The sequence below is a fragment of the Oncorhynchus tshawytscha genome, linkage group LG02 (genome assembly GCF_018296145.1).
Source record: "Oncorhynchus tshawytscha isolate Ot180627B linkage group LG02, Otsh_v2.0, whole genome shotgun sequence".
Taxonomy (NCBI): domain Eukaryota; kingdom Metazoa; phylum Chordata; class Actinopteri; order Salmoniformes; family Salmonidae; genus Oncorhynchus; species Oncorhynchus tshawytscha.
Window position 1 is genome coordinate 15,377,823 of NC_056430.1, and position 20,599 is coordinate 15,398,421.

General features: G+C 41.9%; 1 protein-coding gene across 2 annotated transcripts in view; it reads left to right on the forward strand.

Annotated features, from left to right (window-relative positions):
- The first annotated feature begins 527 nt into the window (after positions 1-527).
- Positions 528-20,599, forward strand: part of gnai2b (guanine nucleotide binding protein (G protein), alpha inhibiting activity polypeptide 2b) — an 86,337-nt gene continuing 66,265 nt past the window's right edge. Inside the window, exons 1-2 of one of the 2 annotated variants that reach the window (XM_024383068.2) lie at positions 528-1,018; positions 1,176-1,358. In XM_024383068.2, the coding sequence (XP_024238836.1) occupies positions 1,241-1,358 (118 nt within the window). In that variant the 5' untranslated portion in view covers positions 528-1,018; positions 1,176-1,240. Of the gene's footprint in view, positions 1,359-20,599 lie in introns of both variants that reach the window. The other variant, XM_024383059.2, reaches the window with a different exon arrangement.

Consider the following 20,599-nt stretch of genomic DNA (forward strand, 5'->3'; position numbering starts at 1 on the left):
TGAGCGCAGACTAGTTTTTTTTAAATGAATACGACTCCCGAGTCGCTATTAGTCGAAACTTCAAACATGTAAATTCTTAAACCCTTGTCGTGTACCTATGTTTGTCCACTGATGATTAGTGCCTTCTTTATTTGCTGAAATCCATACTTTTTAATAAAACGTCAATCAAATAAAACCACAGACTGTTTTTTCGTATTGCTGTTGCTCTAAAATGGCAACAGCGCGAATGCGCATGTGCCAATTAAAACAAGGAAACAGTCGGTGGTTGAATTTGATTACCATTTACTAAAAGGTATGTGTACTCCATGGAGTTGAGGTAGGCTACTACAGAATTGCCTACATTTCCCATAAGACAAGAGACGTGCAAATCACGGCATTTACAGCAGGGTTTCAAATAGATAGGATGCATTTGGCACTAGGCTATGTATTTAATTTTTTATTTTACTAGGTAAGTCAGTTAAGAACAAATTCTTATTTTCAATGAGGGCCTAGGAACAGTGGGTTAACTGCCTGTTCAGGGGCAGAACGACAGATTTTACCTTGTCAGCTCATCTTGCCTCCATTTACTGCAGAAAACGTACCAACAGTGGTCTATCAACCATTTGTTAAATCTACGACACACAATGTTGATATATTATATCAACTGAGCACAGAAAGGGTGTCAACAAATCCCCGTAGAAGGCAAGCAGCAGGTTGGCAGCTGAAGGGCGCCAGTTTGTCTGGATTTCCACTGGATATGTTCACTTGACTGCGCGGTTGAGTCTGGGAGCGCAGTCGCTCGCTAGGAACACATCCATGTGATTGAATCCACCTACCTTCACTTGGTCGAAAGAAACGAACGAACGAGGAATACGATTGACTAGCTTATATCGGTGCGACTGTCAGAATTTATTACCAATGGTCAATACTACAGAACCAATTTGTATACGCCACCTGAGAATTGACTGCAACTTTCAGTGGTATTCCTTGAAGTAGCATCTCCAAGAAGATTGCTCTGCGACCAAAAGGATATAGCTAGGTATTGACCGAACATTTGTTTATATCACTCAGAATAACGACAATTTGTGCGTGCCATTTGGATTGAACTAGACTACAACATTTTCACGCGTACGTCTCTTGAACAGGACAGGAAGGATTTTGAATAACCGTTTCTTTTTTGTTGGCGTATCAAACAGCAGTCAAGACGAAATCCTTCAAGAATCCTTGCGCCGGCCGTCAGTGCGCGCGTGCTTTTGGAAACATGGGTTGTACATTAAGTGCAGAAGATAAAGCGGCCGCGGAGAGATCAAAGATGATTGATAAAAATCTCCGCGAGGATGGAGAGAAGGCGGCAAGGGAGGTGAAACTGCTCTTACTAGGTATGGGATGCCGTTTATTCTACTAATTTGCTTGTCCGAATGGACGACTAGCCAGTGTAGGTTTACGTTCCTTGTTGGGCTCTGTTTCGAGGTTGAGTGCTTCAAACTCTTAAACAGAATTGTCCACAATTTTGATCATAAGTGGTAGCTTAATGGGCTGCATCACAAGCCATCATCACTTTGCCTTTTGGCACCGGTAGGGTGTCCATCCGCCGCGCGTCTGCTAGGCATCAACCCACAACGCACGCATTGTTTATTTTCTACGGAGCGTTGACTGCTATGTGGTCGACTGTTGATGCTGAGCTTGCTCTGCCAACGCCTTAGAACAAATTACATAATTACTGTAGCAAAGAACAATAAGCAATTATCCTAGTGCAACATAGCTCTCGGTCAAGCAGAGATGTTGTATTCATTCATCAATGTGGTCCTAAATTGCTTCTCCTTGTGTGACAATGCATATGCCATGTATCTGTTTGGGTGAAAATCACTGGTTCCCAGCGGTGGTACTTGGCCTATCCACAGGGGGTACTTGAGAAGAATGATGAGACCATAGACTTACTGGTTAAATGCACACGAGGTAAAATGCTCATGAGGTGGTACTCCAGGGGTACTCGTGGCAGAGTAAAATTTGGTTGGTCATACAGTAACCGAAAAAGGTTGGGAATGGGAACCACTGAATTAGTCAGTCAATATTTTGTTCAGAACAGGTAGCTACATACTTATTATTACACAGGCTGTGTTAAACAGGCATAGTAATGTATGTTGGAGCGTATGACATTGCAATCAGGAATTTGACTGAGCAGGGGCAGAAAGTAGTAAACACTTCACCTCCTCTAAGTCACATTTTTACACAAATGAAGGTTTTGGGCTTCAGCAAAACAATGTAATAATCTAAACTAATGTGATGTCACTGTGCAAGGCTAAAGAGATAGAGTCAGTGTATTGGGGAGTGTGTTTATATAATAATCTAAACTAATGTGATGTCACTGTGCAAGGCTAAAGAGATAGAGTCAGTGTATTGGGGAGTGTGTTTATGTAATAATCTAAACTAATGTGATGTCACTGTGCAAGGCTAAAGAGATAGAATCAGTGTATTGGGGAGTGTGTTTATATAATAATCTAAACTAATGTGATGTCACTGTGCAAGGCTAAAGAGATAGAATCAGTGTATTGGGGAGTGTGTTTATATAATAATCTAAACTAATGTGATGTCACTGTGCAAGGCTAAAGAGATAGAATCAGTGTATTGGGGAGTGTGTTTATATAATAATCTAAACTAATGTGATGTCACTGTGCAAGGCTAAAGAGATAGAATCAGTGTATTGGGGAGTGTGTTTATATAATAATCTAAACTAATGTGATGTCACTGTGCAAGGCTAAAGAGATAGAGTCAGTGTATTGGGGAGTGTGTTTATGTAATAATCTAAACTAATGTGATGTCACTGTGCAAGGCTAAAGAGATAGAATCAATGTATTGTGTTGTTCACAACAGCAGTATTAGGCCTAGCCTACCCTGGGTAGCCTTCTTGTTATTGCTGATTCTTATCTCAGACTCTAATTTGTTGGTAGGCTGCAAAATGCCCCACTCCTTCCAGCTGCAGTGCTGGATTCACAACAACACATTCACCTCTAGTGAATATGAGTATTTTGCATTATGATTGATGCCACACATTCCTACCAATCACAGTACTGTGAACAAAACACAGAGGTTTTGAAAATGCCTATTTGCAATATGATTGACATTGGAACCGTCCAAGGTGCCCAAAACAAAGCCAAATAAATTATGGAAATATGGAGTCGATTGCTTAGGGTCCCGACTTGCACAGGTTCCCGGTTTGCAGAGGGAACCACACTGGAGTTGTTATGACCTGGGATGGGCATAAATATATTACAGTAACCTCTGCTGACATTGCTTGGCTGTACAGTACCTCTCTGGTCCTTTTAGCCAATGTTCTGAAAGAAATACGGTGTGCCTCAATATAGAAATCCTCCATTTACACACTGGCTTGGTCACAGAAAATGGGCCAAGTTGAAAGACCTACATTTGGGAGCTGCTTGGAAACTAAAAAAGCTATGGCATAAAAAGGAAAGGGGCTAGTGTAGTCCTATGGATTTTCAGGCAAATCACCTGGTCATCTTGTCACATCTATAGGCTAGCCTACACTCTTAGAAGTAAAGGAGTATAACCTTTTGCGTTTCACTTGCCACATCATCACAATGACCCAAAATGCATAATTTGATTTAAAAATGCATCATCATGATGATGTGGCAAGTGACACTTTGCTTCTTCAAAGTCCAATATCTTATTAACTTGACTGCTGACATGCAAAACATGTTGGGACTGTATCAACAGCGGACTAATGAAGAAAATACCAAAATATAGTTTTTAGGAAGATTTTTCCATCAATAACTCAGCAGCAACAACCCAACAAAGTGACCCAATGCCTGCAACCCAGCAGTTGGGTCATCTGAACAACCCAGCATTCTTAAGAGTGTAGGCTAGGTTGAAGATACTGTAGCTGGCTAGCGACTTAAGCCAACTAATAATTATCATCATAAACAATTCATTACCATCACAATATTCAGGTTTTTTTGTAGAAAATTATTGAACTATTACATTTGTTTAATAGTACTATTAAATTAGTACTCATAAAGGAATGGGTAATTGTTTACAAGTTGCTAGCTATCCCATAAAGCCATTGCCCGAAAACCACATATTTTCATCTTCTTCTGAGTCTGGCAGCGCAACAAATCCATTGACAAAATAAATTCAACGTGTCCTGCACGACTCTGACAGTATCTGGGTAAAGATTTTACTGAGAAACAGTCATATGTCACCACCAGGCTTAACACCTGGAGACATGATAGGAAACGAAGATAGCCACTGTGGATAAGAACTGAATAGGCTCTCTGCAGATGGGATTCTGCCCATAAAGTCTTGTGCAGCAGTTATTGCCTGTGCAACAGGGACACAGTCAGATTTATTTTTTATTTCACCTTTATTTAACCAGGTAGGCTAGTTGAGAACAAGTTCTCATTTGCAACTGCGACCTGGCCAAGATAAAGCAAAGTAGTGTGACACAGACAACAACACAGAGTTACACATGGAGTAAACAATAAACAAGCCAATAACACAAACAAGTCAATGACACAATATGTCACGCCCTGACCTTAGTATTCTTTGTTTTCTTTATTATTTTGGTTAGGTCGGGGTGTGAGATGGGTGATATGTGTGTTTTTGTCTCATATAGGGTGTTTGTACTGTCTAGGGTTTTTTGTAGATTCATGGGGTTGTTTCCATCTAGGTGTTTATGTAGGTTTATGGTTTCCTAGATTGGAGGCAGGTGTTTATCGTTGTCTCTGATTGGGAACCATATTTAGGCAGCCATATTCTCTGGGTATTTTGTGAGTGATTGTTTCCTGTGTCAGTGTTTGTGCCACACGGGACTGTTTCGTTTCCATTTCACTTTGTTCTTTTGTATTTGTGTCATGTTCAGTCTTTTCTATTAAAACATGGACACTTACCACGCTGCGTATTGGTCCGATCCTTGCTACACCTCTTCAGACGAAGAGGAGGAAATCTGTGACACAGTAGAAAAAAAAAGTCTATATACAGTGTGTGCAAAAGGCATGAGGAGGTAGGCAATAAATAGGCCATAGGAGCGAATAATTACAATTTAGCAGATTAACACTGGAGTGATAAATGAGCAGATGATGATGTGCAAGTAGAGATACTGGTGTGCAAAAGAGCAGAAAAGTAAATAAAATAAAAACAGTATGGGGATGAGGTAGGTAAATTGGGTGGGCTATTTACAGATGGACTATGTACAGCTGCAGCGATCGGTTAGCTGCTCAGATAGTTGGTGTTTAAAGTTGGTGAGGGAAATAAAAGTCTCCAACTTCAGTGATTTTTGCAATTCGTTCCAGTCACTGGCAGCAGATAACTGGAAGGAAAGGTGGCCAAATGAGGTGTTGGCTTTGGGGATGATCAGTGAGATATACCTGCTGGAACGTGTGCTACGGGTGGGTGTTGTTATCGTGACCAGTGAACTGAGATAAGGCGGAGCTTTACCTAGCATAGACTTATAGATGACCTGGAGCCATTGGGTCTGGCAACAAATATGTAACAAGGGCCAGCCGACTAGAGCATACAGGACGCAGTGGTGGGTGGTATAAGGTGATTTGGTAACAAAACGGATGGCATTGTGATAGACTGCATCCAGTTTGCTGAGTAGAGTTTTGGAAGCTATTTTGTAGATGACGTCGCCATAGGTAGGATAGTCAGTAATATGAGTCTGGAAGGAGAGTTTACAGTCTAGCCAGACACCTAGGTATTTATTTTGTCCACATATTCTAGGTCGGAACCATCGAGGGTGGTGAGGCTAGTCGGGCGGGCGGGTGCGGGCAGCGAACGGTTGAAAAGCATGCATTGGGTTTTACTAGCGTTTAAGAGTGGTTGGAGGCCACGGAAGGAGTGTTGTATGGCATTGAAGCTTGTTTGAAGGTTAGTTAGCACAGTGTCCAAGGAAGGGCCAGAAGTATACAGAATGGTGTCGCCTGCGTAGAGGTGGATCAGGGAATCGCCCGCAGCAAGAGCGACATCATTGATATATACAGAGAAAAGAGTTGGCCCGAGAATTGAACCCTGTGGTACCCCCATTGAGTGGGGCAAAATAGATAAGTGATATCCCAGACAAACAACCCAATCAGCGCAAGCCAAAAAGCGTCTGCTCATAGAAGATGCGTGACTTTGCGTAATCTTCATAAAATAGGCATATTTTCTGGAAGTATATACAGTATTTATCAGTGTTTCCCTTAAATAAATTTAGCAAAGGCGGGCCGCAGCTGCTAAATCATGGCTGCCATAAAAATAAGATGTTCTGGATGCTATAATGTTTTCAGTGTCAACTTAAATGACTAAAATCATATATAAAGTATGTAGAAAAGATAATGGTGCTGTATAATTTTTAATAAGATCATATTTGAGAACTAACAATCATCCGAATAAAAAACAGACAGTGAGGGAGAATTGATTTTGATATAATGTTTGAGTCACTCAGATAGCCATGACATAAACCATGGCAAAATGTGTACTGTAGAATTGCAGGAAACAGATTCTAAAACTGTTAAATGTTCTCTCTGCCCCATAGAGACAATTTGTAATAAAAGGAATCATATTTCATAGAAATCTGTAAACACTGGGCAGTTACATTAAAACAGAAACATTTTGTCTAACCACTGTAGCTAGTATTGACATTATAATAAAATCACAATGGATCTATTTGCATGAAACAGGGGTCTGTGTTAGCTGCCGAGTTAGTGCAGTATCCTTAGCTAGCTAGCTATGTTTTGCTAGCTAGTGAATATGCTAACGTTTATCTAGCTAGCTAAACATTTGGCGATGGGCTGGCACTGGCCGTATGGCATTATGGAGAGTGAATTCATTTGTTTCTTCATCGTCTTCTCAGGTATCTGGAGGTAGGGAAAGGTATTTAGGGAAATTAAATATAATGCTTTGACTAAGTGTCAATGTCACTTTTATTTTGTCAACACTGCCATGCGCCAAGAAAGGATATGAGCAAGGTACATTTCCCTGTGTAAGTGTAGCCAAGTCCAGTGTAAAGGGATTTTTTGATTGCAGAACAATGTAGGGGCACTTCTCTTGGACACTGTAGACATCCAAGGGAATATCTGAGTAGGCTGGAGAGCAACTTACAATAATGCGTGCATAAATTATTTGTATGGGTGGCCCCAGCAAGAATCAAACCCACGATTCTTGGCGTTGTGAGCGCCCTGCTCTATCAACTGAGGCACACAGGTTGTGTGTTAGTAAACGCTGTAGATGGCATGTGTAAAATATCGCCGCCATCCATGGTAACTCGCCTTCATGCAGTATCTCATGCATGGCCAATACAGAGTTTTAAAAGGAGAGATACTGTAGGATAGATCAAGTGCATATCCATCTGTTATATACAAAACAGTGTAACCTGTCCTCATCTACACTTTCTCTGTCATACTAAACTGATGGGAGGGTGGAAAAAGGGTTCATCTCTCGGTCCTACCCTCTTGTTCAACAACATGTTTTTCTTTGTCAGACATTGACCTATAGGTAAGCCTTAGGTCTATCCTTTCTAAAATAGTTTCCCAGCTGTTCTTACCTATTTCATTCCCCTTTTCCACAATTTCTGTAATGCCTCTTGCAGTTCAACAGCTGAGTGGATGTCTTCTCGGCACTTGCACTCCCCAATTATTTGGGAGAGAGAGAGAGATATGAGGGACAGTGTCTGACAAACCAACCAATCAGCATATGTCCTCTATGCTTATTGTTAAATGTATGGTTATTTTGACCCTTGATGATTGTTGTTACTGTTATCCCGTTGACAATATTTATTAACATTATTAATTATGTTAATATTGTAAATCTCCAAGGTAAGCTTTGGCAATATGTACATTGTTACATCATGCCAATACAGCAAATTATAGAGAGAGAGAAAGAGAGAGAACAACATGATGAATCTCTCAGTGAACTAAGCGTCTCAATTTCCATACGGGCCTCCACTCCTCAATGCAGACATTATCCCTGTGGTAATTGGATGGTCTGGCACACACTCATACATATGAAAAGACATGCAACAGAGGCAGCTAGCCCTGGTGGGAAGTGGAGGAGTCTAAACTGTACTATCCTGTAGCCTATCCTATACTATGTTGTGTATACCACCAGCTGTTTCCTGAAGTGTGTGCCGTGTGAAACTTTAATGTTATTCTGTCACGACCATAGGAGGTGGCCATACATTCAGCTTAGTGACAGCAGCTGACTGTTTGGCTGTCAGGGCTGCTTTGTGTGACAGTACAGTCACGCCAGGGGCCAGGTGTGACAGCCACACATTCAGCAAAATATAAATTCCTCTGCTTGGTATCTTCAGGAAATGACTGAAAAAGACAGGGAACTAGTGTGAGGAGCTAGAGGAGAGGGAGTTAGGAATGAGTTGAAACACTAAGAGAAAGATGATAGAAATCATGCCCTGTAATGTTTCCTTGTCTTGAGGTTCTTATGACTCATCAGAACCATTGGGAAATCCCAGAGCAGGGTTTTTCCAAGCCTCAAATGAAGACAAACCTATTCTACTCTGTTCTGACCCTGGCTCCAAAAATTCTTCCTCCACCAAATCTACGCAAATGACATTTAATTTCATGAGTGTCAGTACAGGCCCCTTGTCCCTATTTTGGGACCACTTGAGATGTAGGAGAACAAACATTATTATAGCCTGAGAGAACCCAGACCGTTGAAAGATTGAGTTTGAAGTTAATATTTCCACTTTTAAAGTCAAATCAATCAACTTCAATTACCTGGTCTCCAGAAAAGGTTATTATAACATGGAGGTCAATGTTATCCTGTTCGCTGAGAACAAAGATAGAGAAAGGTAAAGCCATCAGAGTTCATTAAAAAACAATTCACTCTCAGCTCCTGGGTCACCCCAGACTAATAGCCCAAGATTAATTGAACGTGAATACCCTATTATTTTGAAATCAACAAATGCTCTACTCTCTTTCCTAGAAACACAACAGAAGGCATTAAGCTAGCTCTCCCCTAGTGTTATCAGGAAAACCATTTGTTTTGGGACATGGTGACATGTTACCCCCTAGCCTCTAGCAAGATCTCTTGTGACCGTAAAACAACTCATCCCATACAAGTGACAGAGATAACATTGCCAGCTGTGACAAATAGTGACTGTCTGGTCATGTGTTTTATTTGTGCTATCCAGCATGCAATCCTATGTGTGCAGATGTGTAGAATGAGAGAGGATATTTAGATTTTTGATTTATCAGGATCCCCATTAGCTGACGTCAATGGCGACAGCTAACCTTACAGGGTTCCGAAACATAACAAAAATATATATTACAGACTAAAGACTTTACAATTTACATACATAGACATGTAGTGTGTGTGTGTGTGTGTGTGTGTGTGTGTGTGTGTGTGTGTGTGCGTGTGCGTGCGTATTGCTCTGTTCTTGGCCATCTGCAGCTTAACTCAGTCTTTTTTTGCATCACTTGACCATATAACTGGACTCAAGATAAATAAAACTAGAGCCAGAGGAATATGTCGATGATACCCCTACCCCACATTATGAACGTTAATATTTTTCATAATAATTGAAACACTAATTGTCCCAGAGGGATTTGGGTGTGTGAAATGGGAATGACTGTAGGCTCTCTGAAATACGAGATCAGAGAGTTAGATTACAGGTCTGTAATCTAGGAATCATGTTATAATCTATAATCTGATTACACTCTGAACTCGTTTTAACACCACATGTAATTCTTCTTGCCCTTTTAATTATGTGGTGCCGTCTGTAGGCCTCAGACCAGTTCAGAGTTCCCAGAGTACACCACACCAGCCCGTGCCACTGCAGGGAGCTGGGAATGGTTCTGCTAATGGACTTTTACATTGAGGGTCAGCTGAGCACATGCAGTGGAGTGGACTGCAATCACAGTATTAGGATCATTTCAGTTGTACACAAGGAAACAGGGCTGCTTGCCACTATCCAGTCAGGCCTGAAGGAAGGGCTATGATACGTCAGACTCTTTACTAGCATCGTGGTCTCTGACCGACTGAGCCTGCTGTTTGTCATCGCAGGGCCAGGAAAACAAAACCGCTCCTTTTTCTCAGTAAACTGAGTAAACCAGGTATATTGATCAGAGCCCTCGGCCCTCTCCGTGTCCAACCTGGCTGAGTTGATGATTTGTCAATGGACCAGCTACGCAGTACCCACAGTGACTAAGAACTGACTGGGCTGGTTGGGCATGGTCAGACAGCTACTCAGAAACAACAAGTTCAGAGAAGTGGATGAGGAAGGTACAATCTTGATTAAGAGCATTGTGGAACTGCTGTCGGCGTACTGCCAAATTAAACTGATTGATTTGTTGCTTTTTCTATGAATAGGTTGAGTTTTCAAGAATTACTGTTGACAACAGGACATTTTTCACAGAATTTTCAGTTGAACTACTCTGTGTTCCCAAACAGAGCAAACATTGTCTGGAAACCATGTTTGATTGTGCCACACACCAGATCTGTAACTTAGAAGTTGGAGCCAGCTAGACCCTTGTAAATAAACGATATGATATAATGTGTTTCTCACACTGTGAACAGTACTCACAGCATTAGTTAGATGAGTAGCAGTCCATACTTGTCATTTCAATGCTGTGAAACATGGGAGGGCTGTGTTACCTTAAATGGGCAGTTTTGAAATTGTTGTATAGATGTCATACTGTACACCAGTCAGGCTTGTGGTCTGTGCCATTTTTGTTGGTCAAAAAATAGTATCTTGTGTCACTAATCAATCTGGCCCAATTCTGCTGACATGAAAGGACAAGTCTGAAACTTTAAAAGAGCTATGATTCAATACTATAGAACCCTCAAATTCAACTATGGACCTAGAAACCTGTTCCACTGCTTTTATTCAGGGCCTTGGCTACAAGTTCAGAGGTTTCTCCCCTTTTACGTTTCTCTCTTTGCTCACCCTCTCCTGGACCATGATGATGTGGACTATCTCTGCCTCATACTCCTGAACAGCTGGAATAAAAAAAAACTGCAGCGATTTAAATAAACATTCACATTTTTGTTGTTGTTGAAGGCTATACAACCTTCTCTGTCTGTTGTAACGGATATTGCAATTGCACAAGCAGGACACAATCCCTACACATTGCATTGGAGCAAAAACAATGAACCTTTTGTGTGATCATTTAGGCTAATCTTTATAGTTGCTGCCATATCGTAGCCACAAGCCAGAGTTCCTCACTTGAGTTTTGCACTGGGGCAAAAAACGATCTGTGTTTTAACCACTCAAAGATCATGCAAGTACCACATGAATAGACTACCTAGCTGTTCCACCTCTGGGCAGCTGAATGTTCTAGGCAGCCGAGCATGTACGGTACCAGTCAAAAGTTTGGACACACCTACATTCCAGGCCTTTTCTTTATTTTGACTATTTTCTTCATTGTAGAATAATAGTGAAGTCTTCAAAACTATTAAATAACACATATGGAATCATGTAGTAACCAAAAAAGTGTTAAACAATCTAAATATATTTTATATTTGAGATTCTTCAAAGTAGCCACCCTTTGCTTTGATGACAGCTTTGCACACTCTTGGGATTCTCTCAACAAGCTTCATGAGGTAGTCACCTGGAATGCATTTCAATTAACAGGTGAGCCTTGTTAAAAGTTAATTTGTGGAATTTCTTTCCTTCTTAATGCATTTGAGCCAATTAGTTATGTTGTGACAAGCTAAGGGTTGGTATACAGAAGATAGCTCTATTTGGTAAAAGACCAAGTCCATATTATGGCAAGAACAGCTCAAACAAGTGAAGAGAAACTACAGTTCATCATCACTTTAAGACATGAAGGTCAGTCAATGCAAAACATTTTAAGAACTTTGAAAGTTTCTTCAAGTACAGTCACAAAAACCATCAAGCGCTATGATGAAACTGGCTCTCATGAGGACCACCACAGGAAAGGAAGACCCAGAGTTACCCAGAGTTCAGTACCAGTTCATTAGAGTTACCAACCTCAAATAAATGCTTCACAGAGTTCAAGTAACAGACACATGTCAACATCAACTGTTCAGAGGAGGCTGTGTGAATCAGGTCTTCATGGTCGAATTACTGCAAAGAAACCACTACTAAAAGAAGAAATAATAATAAGAAACTTGCTTTGGCCAATAAGAAGAAGAAACTTGCTTGGGCCAAGAAACACAAGTAATGGACATTAGACCGGTGGAAAGATGTCCTTTGATCTGAAGAGTCCAAATTGAAGATTATTGGTTCCAACTGCCATGTCTTTGTGAGACGCAGAGTAGTCGAACGGATGATCTACCCTTGCGTGGTTCCCACCGTGAAGCATGGAGGAGGTGTGAAGGTGTGGGGCTGCTTTGCTGGTGACACTATCTGTGATTTATTTAGTATTCAAGGCACACTTAACCAGCATGGCTACCACAGCATTCTGCAGCAATACGCCATCCCATCTGGTTTTCGCTGAGTGGGACTTTAATTTGTTTTTCAACAGGACAATGACCCAAAACACACCTCCAGGCTGTGTAAGGGCTATTTGACCAAGAAGGAAAGTGATGGAGTGCTGCATCAAATGACCTGGCCTCCACAATCACCCGACCTCAACCCAATTGAGATGGTTTGGGATGAGTTGGACCACAGAGTGAAGGAAAAGCAGCCAACAAGTGCTCAGCATATGTGGGAACTCCTTCAAGACTGTTGGAAAGGTATTCCAGGTGAAGCTGGTGGAGAGAATGCCAAGGGTGTGCAAAGATGTTATCAAGGCAAAGGGTGGCTACTTTGAAGAATCTCAAATATAAAATATGTTTTGATTAACACTTTTTTTGGTTACTACATCAAATCAAAGGTTTTTTGTCTTTTTTACCCCGTTTTCTCCCCAATTTCGTGGTGTCCAATTGTTTAGTAGCTACTAACTTGTCTCATCGCTACAACTCCTGTACGGGCTCGGGAGAGACGAAGGTTGATTAACCACTGCGCCACCCGGGAGGCCCAAAGTTTGTTTGTCATGTGCGCCGAATACAACCTTACAGTGAAATGCTTACTTACAGGCTCTAACCAATAGTGGTATTAGGTGAACCATAGGTAAGTAAAGAAATAGAAACAACAGTAAAAAGACAGTGAAAAACAGTAGCGAGGCTATAAAAGTAGTGATGCTACATACAGACACCGGTTAGTCAGGCTGACTTGATTTGTGTTATTTAATAGTTTTGATGTCTTCACTATTATTCTACAACATAGAAAATAGTCTAAATAAAGAAAAACCCTTGAATGAGTAGGTGTGTCCAAACTTTTGACTGGTACTGTATATCCGGACCGCTAGCCAGAGTCTGACATTGGGTGAGTTAATTTTGCATCGCTCAGTGCACTATTATTCCTTACTTTATTTGTATACTGTTACAACAGACAACAAAGTTTGTACCAACATGTAGGCTACATCATGAAAAAATAACATGAAATTGTGGTTGAGGCATGGAATGCATAGTTCGAACATGTCGACCATATCTTTATTTATTTTTATTTCACCTTTAATAAAGCAGTTAGGCCAGTTGAGAACAAGTTCTCATTTACAACTGCAACCTGGCCAAGATAAAGCAAAGCAGTTCGACAAAAACAACAACACAGAGTTACACATGGGATAAACAAATGTACAGTCAATAACACAATAGACAAATCTTTAAACTGGAGTGTGTGCAAATGAAGTAAGGAGGTAAGGCAATAAATAGGCCATAGAGGCGAAGTAATTACATTAGCAATTAACACTGGAGTGATAGATGTGCAGATGAGGTGCAAGTAGAAATACTGGTGTGCAAAAGAACAGAAAAACAAAACAAATATGGGATGAGGTAGGTAGTTGCTTGGATGGGCTATTTACAAATGGGCTGTGTACAGCTGCAGCGATCTATAAACTACTCTGACAGCTGATGCTTAAAGGAAAGGCGGCCAAAGGAGGTGTTGGATTTGGGGATGACCAGTGAAATATACCTGCTGGAGCACGTGCTACGGGTGGGTGTTGCTATGGTGACCAGTGAGCTGAGATAAGATGGAGCTTTACCTAGCAAAGATTTATAGATAATCTGGAGTCAGTGGGTTTGGCACTGTGATAGACTGCATCCAATATGCTGAGTAGAATGTTGGATGCTATTTAGTAAATGACTTCGCTGAAGTCAAGAATCGGTAGGATAGTTTTACGAGGGTATTTTTGGCAGCATGAGTGAAGGTGGTGTCGTGTCTTTACTATCATTAACTGAAGACTGATAGTTTTTATCAAAGATTCTCTGTAATTAGTTATTACGCGATTAGACTGATTAATCATGTAACCGTAATTACTAGGAAGTCGGGGCACCAAGGAAAAATATTCAGATTAGAAAGTTATTTCCTAAAATAACTTTTCAGATATTTTATCTGATCAATTAGTCTTCGAATTAATGAATTATTTACTTTACCTCACGTTAGTCTCATTCCAAACGCCATAAATTGTTGGTTATCTGCAAGAACCCAGTCTTCACTATGAGTCATCCATACATCAATTGTCTTAAATCATTTATTTATTACTAACTAAGTAATTCACAGAAATGCATAAACAAACAAGGTAAATGTGGTTACATGAAATGACAGGAGAATGTGACCTAGTGGGCTAAACCGGCATAGCGGCTTGTTAGACAAAAGGGGAAGTGGGGGTCGACTGAGAAGTCACTACAGAGTTAATAATTATAACAATTGAAATGCTAATCCTTTACACATGAACGCTCACTCATTCGGGAACAATTGCAATCAATCAATATATTTACGCTCAGTGTGTCGTCTTGATCGCTGGTGAAAAGTTTGTTTCTTTTGTAGAATTGTCTGTCTCTCCCTCTCTCGGTTGTGGTTAGAGGGGATTGTTCAGAGTGACATTTGTTATATAATGAATGTTTCGGCGGTTGTCGTTCTTCACGTTCAATGATACCGAATTCCTAGCTGCAGACTAGTAATTAATATCAAAGACTTGTTCTTATTCTGTCGGCATCGATAGTCTAAGAGTTTAACCACGTGGTATGGTTAAAAGATTCAGCAATGGTCTACAACCCTTGTCCTCCTAATGGAGAAAAACATGGTCTGCAACCTTTAGCCATCTCGTAATTGAGGTAAGCTCGGTCTGCTGATCAAAAACCAGAGTGGGGTTTTTATTCAGAATGGCAGAAAAGGGCTGTGCCAGGATGTCTGACCCTAACTGGGCTCAGGGGCGGTCCTCTGATTTAGTTCAAATCCAATTCCCTTTTTGAGTTTTCCTTCATTAAACAGTCCAAAATCACATTGTAAAATTGTGTAAACAGTATCATACTCACTCATTCATCTTATACAACAATTAGGTGTAAACCTCACATCTGAGGCTATTATATAAACAGCATTATGGTAATGTTGCCACACCGTCTCTGTCACGGTCGTCCTCCTCTTCATCTGAAGAGGAGAGGCGAGAAGGATCGGAGGACCAAAATTCGGCGTGATACGTGTTCATCATGAATTTTAATAAAGAAAACACTGAACACTATACAAAAACAGTAAACAAAATAACAACCGTGAAGCTAATGCGAGCTGCGCTGAAACAAGCCATCAACATAGACAATCACCCACAAACAAACAGTGCAACCCAGGCTACCTAAGTATGATTCTCAATCAGAGACAACTAATGACACCTGCCTCTGATTGAGAACCATACTAGGCCGAAACATAGAAATACCCAAATCATAGAAAAACAAACAGACTGCCCACCCCAACTCACGCCCTGACCATACTAAATAATGACAAAAACAAAGGAAATAAAGGTCAGAACGTGACAGTCTCCCATGAGCTTCCCCAAGTTGTGACAAACGGACCAGTTCGTAGCTGGATTCTTCACCGATCTTTTATACTTTCTCCGGAACATGAAATTTGTTCGTACTTCGAGTTCTGTGAGGTGGAAGGATTTCCTTTGTTTTCCATGAAAATCTACTCTCTCCATACTGTGTGTCCATGTGGCAGGGTCTTCTCAGGAATTTACGACCTCTGACCACAGCAGCCTAGTTGAAGGAGGCAAGGGGGAGGCAGGGAGAGGGGGATGGGGTTGCTATACCCAAAGAGGCCAACGTCATGACAGTGGCTTTGTTGCGAAATAGGAAGCCAATTCTAGATTTAATTTTGGATTGGAGATGCTTAATATGACTCTGGAAGGAGAGTTTACAGTCTAGCCAGAAACCTAGGAATTTATAGTTGTCCACATATTCTAAGTCTGAACCGTCCAGAGTAGTGATGCTAGTCGGGCGTACAACATCAAGTCTTTACCCCTTCATGTCAATGAGGGGGAAGTGGCAGTGGGAGTTCTGAGAACCAGCAATGTAAAAGAAACATCCGCAGAAATCTCCCTATCAATAGCCATGGTAAGTCGGGTTCCAGAAAATCCCGCACATCCGCAGAAATCTCCCTATCAATAGCCATGGTATGTCGGGTTCCAGAAAATCCGGAATCTAAGCCACTTCATTATTTTCGTTGTTCCCCTCTAATCCGGGACTGATTTAGACCTGGGACACCAGGTGTGTGCAATTAATTATCATGTAGAACAGAAAACTAGCAGGCTCTGGACCTCGTATCGTAAAAGTTGAATAGCCCTGCTGTAGAACATAGGCTCAATTGCATATACTTAAGTCAAGAATAAACTTACAGTTGACCACATATACAGTACATCGTGTTCCCTCAGACAGAAGGACTACAGAAAGGGAATAAGGCATTCAGAGGAGTGTGACTTTGAGTCTGTAGTGTCAATAAGTCTGTCTGTCCATCTGAAATGTGACTCAGGTCCCGCAGCTCTCTTGCTGGGTGGCTGAGCTCAAGGACAAAGGAGAGCCATCGCTCCGAGCCTGCCTAGCTTAAACAGGTGATAGCCCCATCTCACTGCACTGACACACTTACTAGTTGTCATGAACCTGTATGACTCCATTTCTCTGACAGATACTTGCTTTTATGAACTTTCCTCCCAGATATGTATCTAACTTACCGTATAACATAACACAGACCACCTCATGAAACCAATTGACCTCTGTGCTTCCGTTTCGCTAACTTCAATAGTTGAACGACGCTGCTGTTCCATACTCACGGAGCACATTTAGAGGCATAAGGATTGGTTAATAAATGACTAGATAGATTCCGATAGGCATGTCTAACGTTGGCCGTATTGTGGAGCTGGGGAGTTTCTCCTCAGTGTTACAAGCCACCATTTATTAACATCTGCTGCTGTTGGCCTGGGGGTTAGAGGCCAGACCAGTCCACCCAGTGTGTGTTTCATTGCCTGTATGACATTGCCTGTATGTGGGTGTGAAGTGAGGGTGATTGTGGGGAAGAGGGTGGCAGTAAACATTAGGAGTAAGTATTAATGACTATTTTAGTACTAACCGTTGCGTAACACAACCTCATCATCCCCTTAGGTTTTCTCTCAAACTCAGTGCCCCTTCAGCTTCTACGGCCAACGTTAGACTGTCTGACTAGTAATGATATGGGTGGCCACACCAGTTATCATTGTGTCTCTGTGGCATTAAAATGCTCAGATAGAACACGGGCTCGTAGCCTACTGTGCTTTCTTCTCATTCATTGTGTGTGTGTGTCACACATTACAACAACACACACAACTACACAAACCCTTGCATGCCATTATCAGATATTTTCCGATCTCTTCTGAAACAGCATGTCATCTCCAGACGACTTCAGCAGCACCACATGCGCCTATACTAGCACTTCCTCCTTACTGCTACGTGTAGGTGTGAATGAATGAATATCGCCAGGCTTCAGCCCACTTGTAGGTAGACTTGTATATGGACCTTGTGATTGGTGCAGAAAGATAGATGCTTGGATGTAGGGCCATACGGTACACACTGTATTCCACCAATGTATTCCATCACTGTATTCCACCTGACCACCACTGTATACCCTGCCTGTACCCTAAGGTCTAGTTTAAGCCCAGGAGTTTGGGCCTACTCAAACCATGCTGACCAAACGATCCACAAACAGGTCACCTGAGACAGTGTGAGTTAGCAAGAGAGAGGAACAAGAAGAGACAGTATCTTATTGAAATGCAGCTTGGCCCCCACACTGTGATTTATTCGGTCGTCATTAATTTATGCAAGTGCCCTGGATAAAGGCAAAAAAGGAGCAGGGTTTGAAAATGTCTATCTTCCACAATGTATTTTTCATGAGTCAGGGTAGAGAGAGACATGCTCTGACTTCTCTGTGGGCGATGTAGAGCGGGATACCGAGAATTTCTCTGGGTGTCTCTGGTCAGATATGGACATTGGATGGCATTGGGAATACCCCTTTCCAGAGGCATCAGATATGGGTTTCCCTGTTCCATTGTTTGTCTCGTGCATGTGATGGGACATAATATTCTTCTTGCCATGTTTCCTGGGGAATGAAGTGTACTTCCCCCATAGCCAACACACCTCATATTGAAGTGTACTTCCCCCATAGCCAACACACCTCATATTGAAGTGTACTTCCACCATAGCCAACACACCTCATATTGAAGTGTACTTCCACCATAGCCAACACACCTCATATTGAAGTGTACTTCCCCCATAGCCAACACACCTCATATTGAAGTGTACTTCCACCATAGCCAACACATCTCATATTGAAGTGTACTTCCCCCATAGCCAACACATCTCATATTGAAGTGTACTTCCCCCATAGCCAACACATCTCATATTGAAGTGTACTTCCCCCATAGCCAACATATCTCATATTGAAGTGTACTTCCACCATAGCCAACACATCTCATATTGAAGTGTACTTCCCCCATAGCCAACACATCTCATATTGAAGTGTACTTCCCCCATAGCAAACATATCTCATAGTAATGTGACTCTAGGAATACCTCCAACAAACAACCACCCCCTGCTGCCCTGGTAACAGGGCTGGAGGAGTAATTACATCATCTCCCTGAGCCAACCCCTGCTGGGGAGGAAAGACTATTCGTGGGAGGGCTTAAATTAGGCTCTGCAGGATGGCCTTTTGAAGTGCCTGCTCAGAAATGGTTAGAGGTCAACTCAAAGTTTCTCAAAAAGTAGTACAGCTGAACCATTGAGAGCATCTTGACTGGCTGCATCAACGCTTGGTAAGGCAACAGTGGCGGTCAGTGCTGTTTATGATGAGGGAGGCACATTTTCCTTTCATGAGCATGGTCTTATTTCTATTCCAGCATGTTGGATGACTGTCAGTCATATTCCATTCACCTAGTTCAATGTGACAGCGATAGGTTTTTAGGCTACTACATCAAATCAAATCAAATGTATTTGTCACATACACATGATTAGCAGATGTTAATGCGAGTGTAGCGAAATGCTTGTGCTTCTAGTTCCGACAATGCAGTAATAACCAACGAGTAATCTAACCTAACAATTCCAAAACTACTACCTTATACACACAAGTGTAAAGGGATAAAGAATATGTACATAAAGATATATGAATGAGCGATGGTACAGAACGGCATAGGCAAGATGCAGTAGACGGTATCGAGTACAGTATATACATATGAGATGAGTAATGTAGGGTATGTAAACAAAGTGGCATAGTTTAAAGTGGCTAGTGATAAATGTATTACATAAGATGCAGTAGATGATATAGGGTACAGTATATACATATACATATGAGATGAGTAATGTAGGGCATGTAAACATTAAATTAAGTAGCATTGCTTAAAGTGGCTAGTGATATATTTTACATAAATTTCCATCAATTCCCATTATTAAAGTGGCTGGAGTTGAGTCAGTGTGTTGGCAGCAGCCACTCAATGTTAGTGGTGGCTGTTTAACAGTCTGATGGCCTTGAGATATAAGCTGTTTTTCAGTCTCTCGGTCTCTGCTTTGATGCACCTGTACTGACCTCGCCTTCTGGATGATAGCGGGGTGAACAGGCAGTGGCTCGGGTGGTTGTTGTCCTTGATGATCTTTATGGCCTTCCTGTGACATCAGGTGGTGTAGGTGTCCTGGAGGGCAGGTAGTTTGCCCCCGGTGATGTGTTGTGCAGACCTCACTACCCTCTGGAGAGCCTTACGGTTGTGGACGGAGCATTTGCCGTACCAGGTGGTGATACAGCCCGACAGGATGCTCTCGATTGTGCATCTGTAGAAGTTTGTGAGTGCTTTTGGTGACAAGCCAAATATTTTCAGCCTCCTGAGGTTGAAGAGGCACTGCTGCGCCTTCTTCACGACGCTGTCTGTGTGGGTGGACCAATTCAGTTTGTCCGTGATGTGTACGCCAAGGAACTTAAAACTTACTACCCTCTCCACTACTGTCCCATCGATGTGGATAGGGGGGTGCTCCCTCTGCTGTTTCCTGAAGTCCACAATCATCTCCTTTGTTTTGTTGACGTTGAGTGTGAGGTTATTTTCCTGACACCACACTCCGAGGGCCCTCACCTCCTTCCTGTAGGCCGTCTCGTCGTTGTTGGTAATCAAGCCTACCACTGTAGTGTCGTCCACAAACTTGATGATTGAGTTGGAGGCGTGCATGGCCACGCAGTCATGGGTGAACAAGGAGTACAGGAGAGGGCTCAGAACGCACCCTTGTGGAGCCCCAGTGTTGAGGATCGGCGGGGTGGAGATATTGTTACCTACCCTCACCACCTGGGGGCGGCCCGTCAGGAAGTCCAGTACCCAGTTGCACAGGGCGGGGT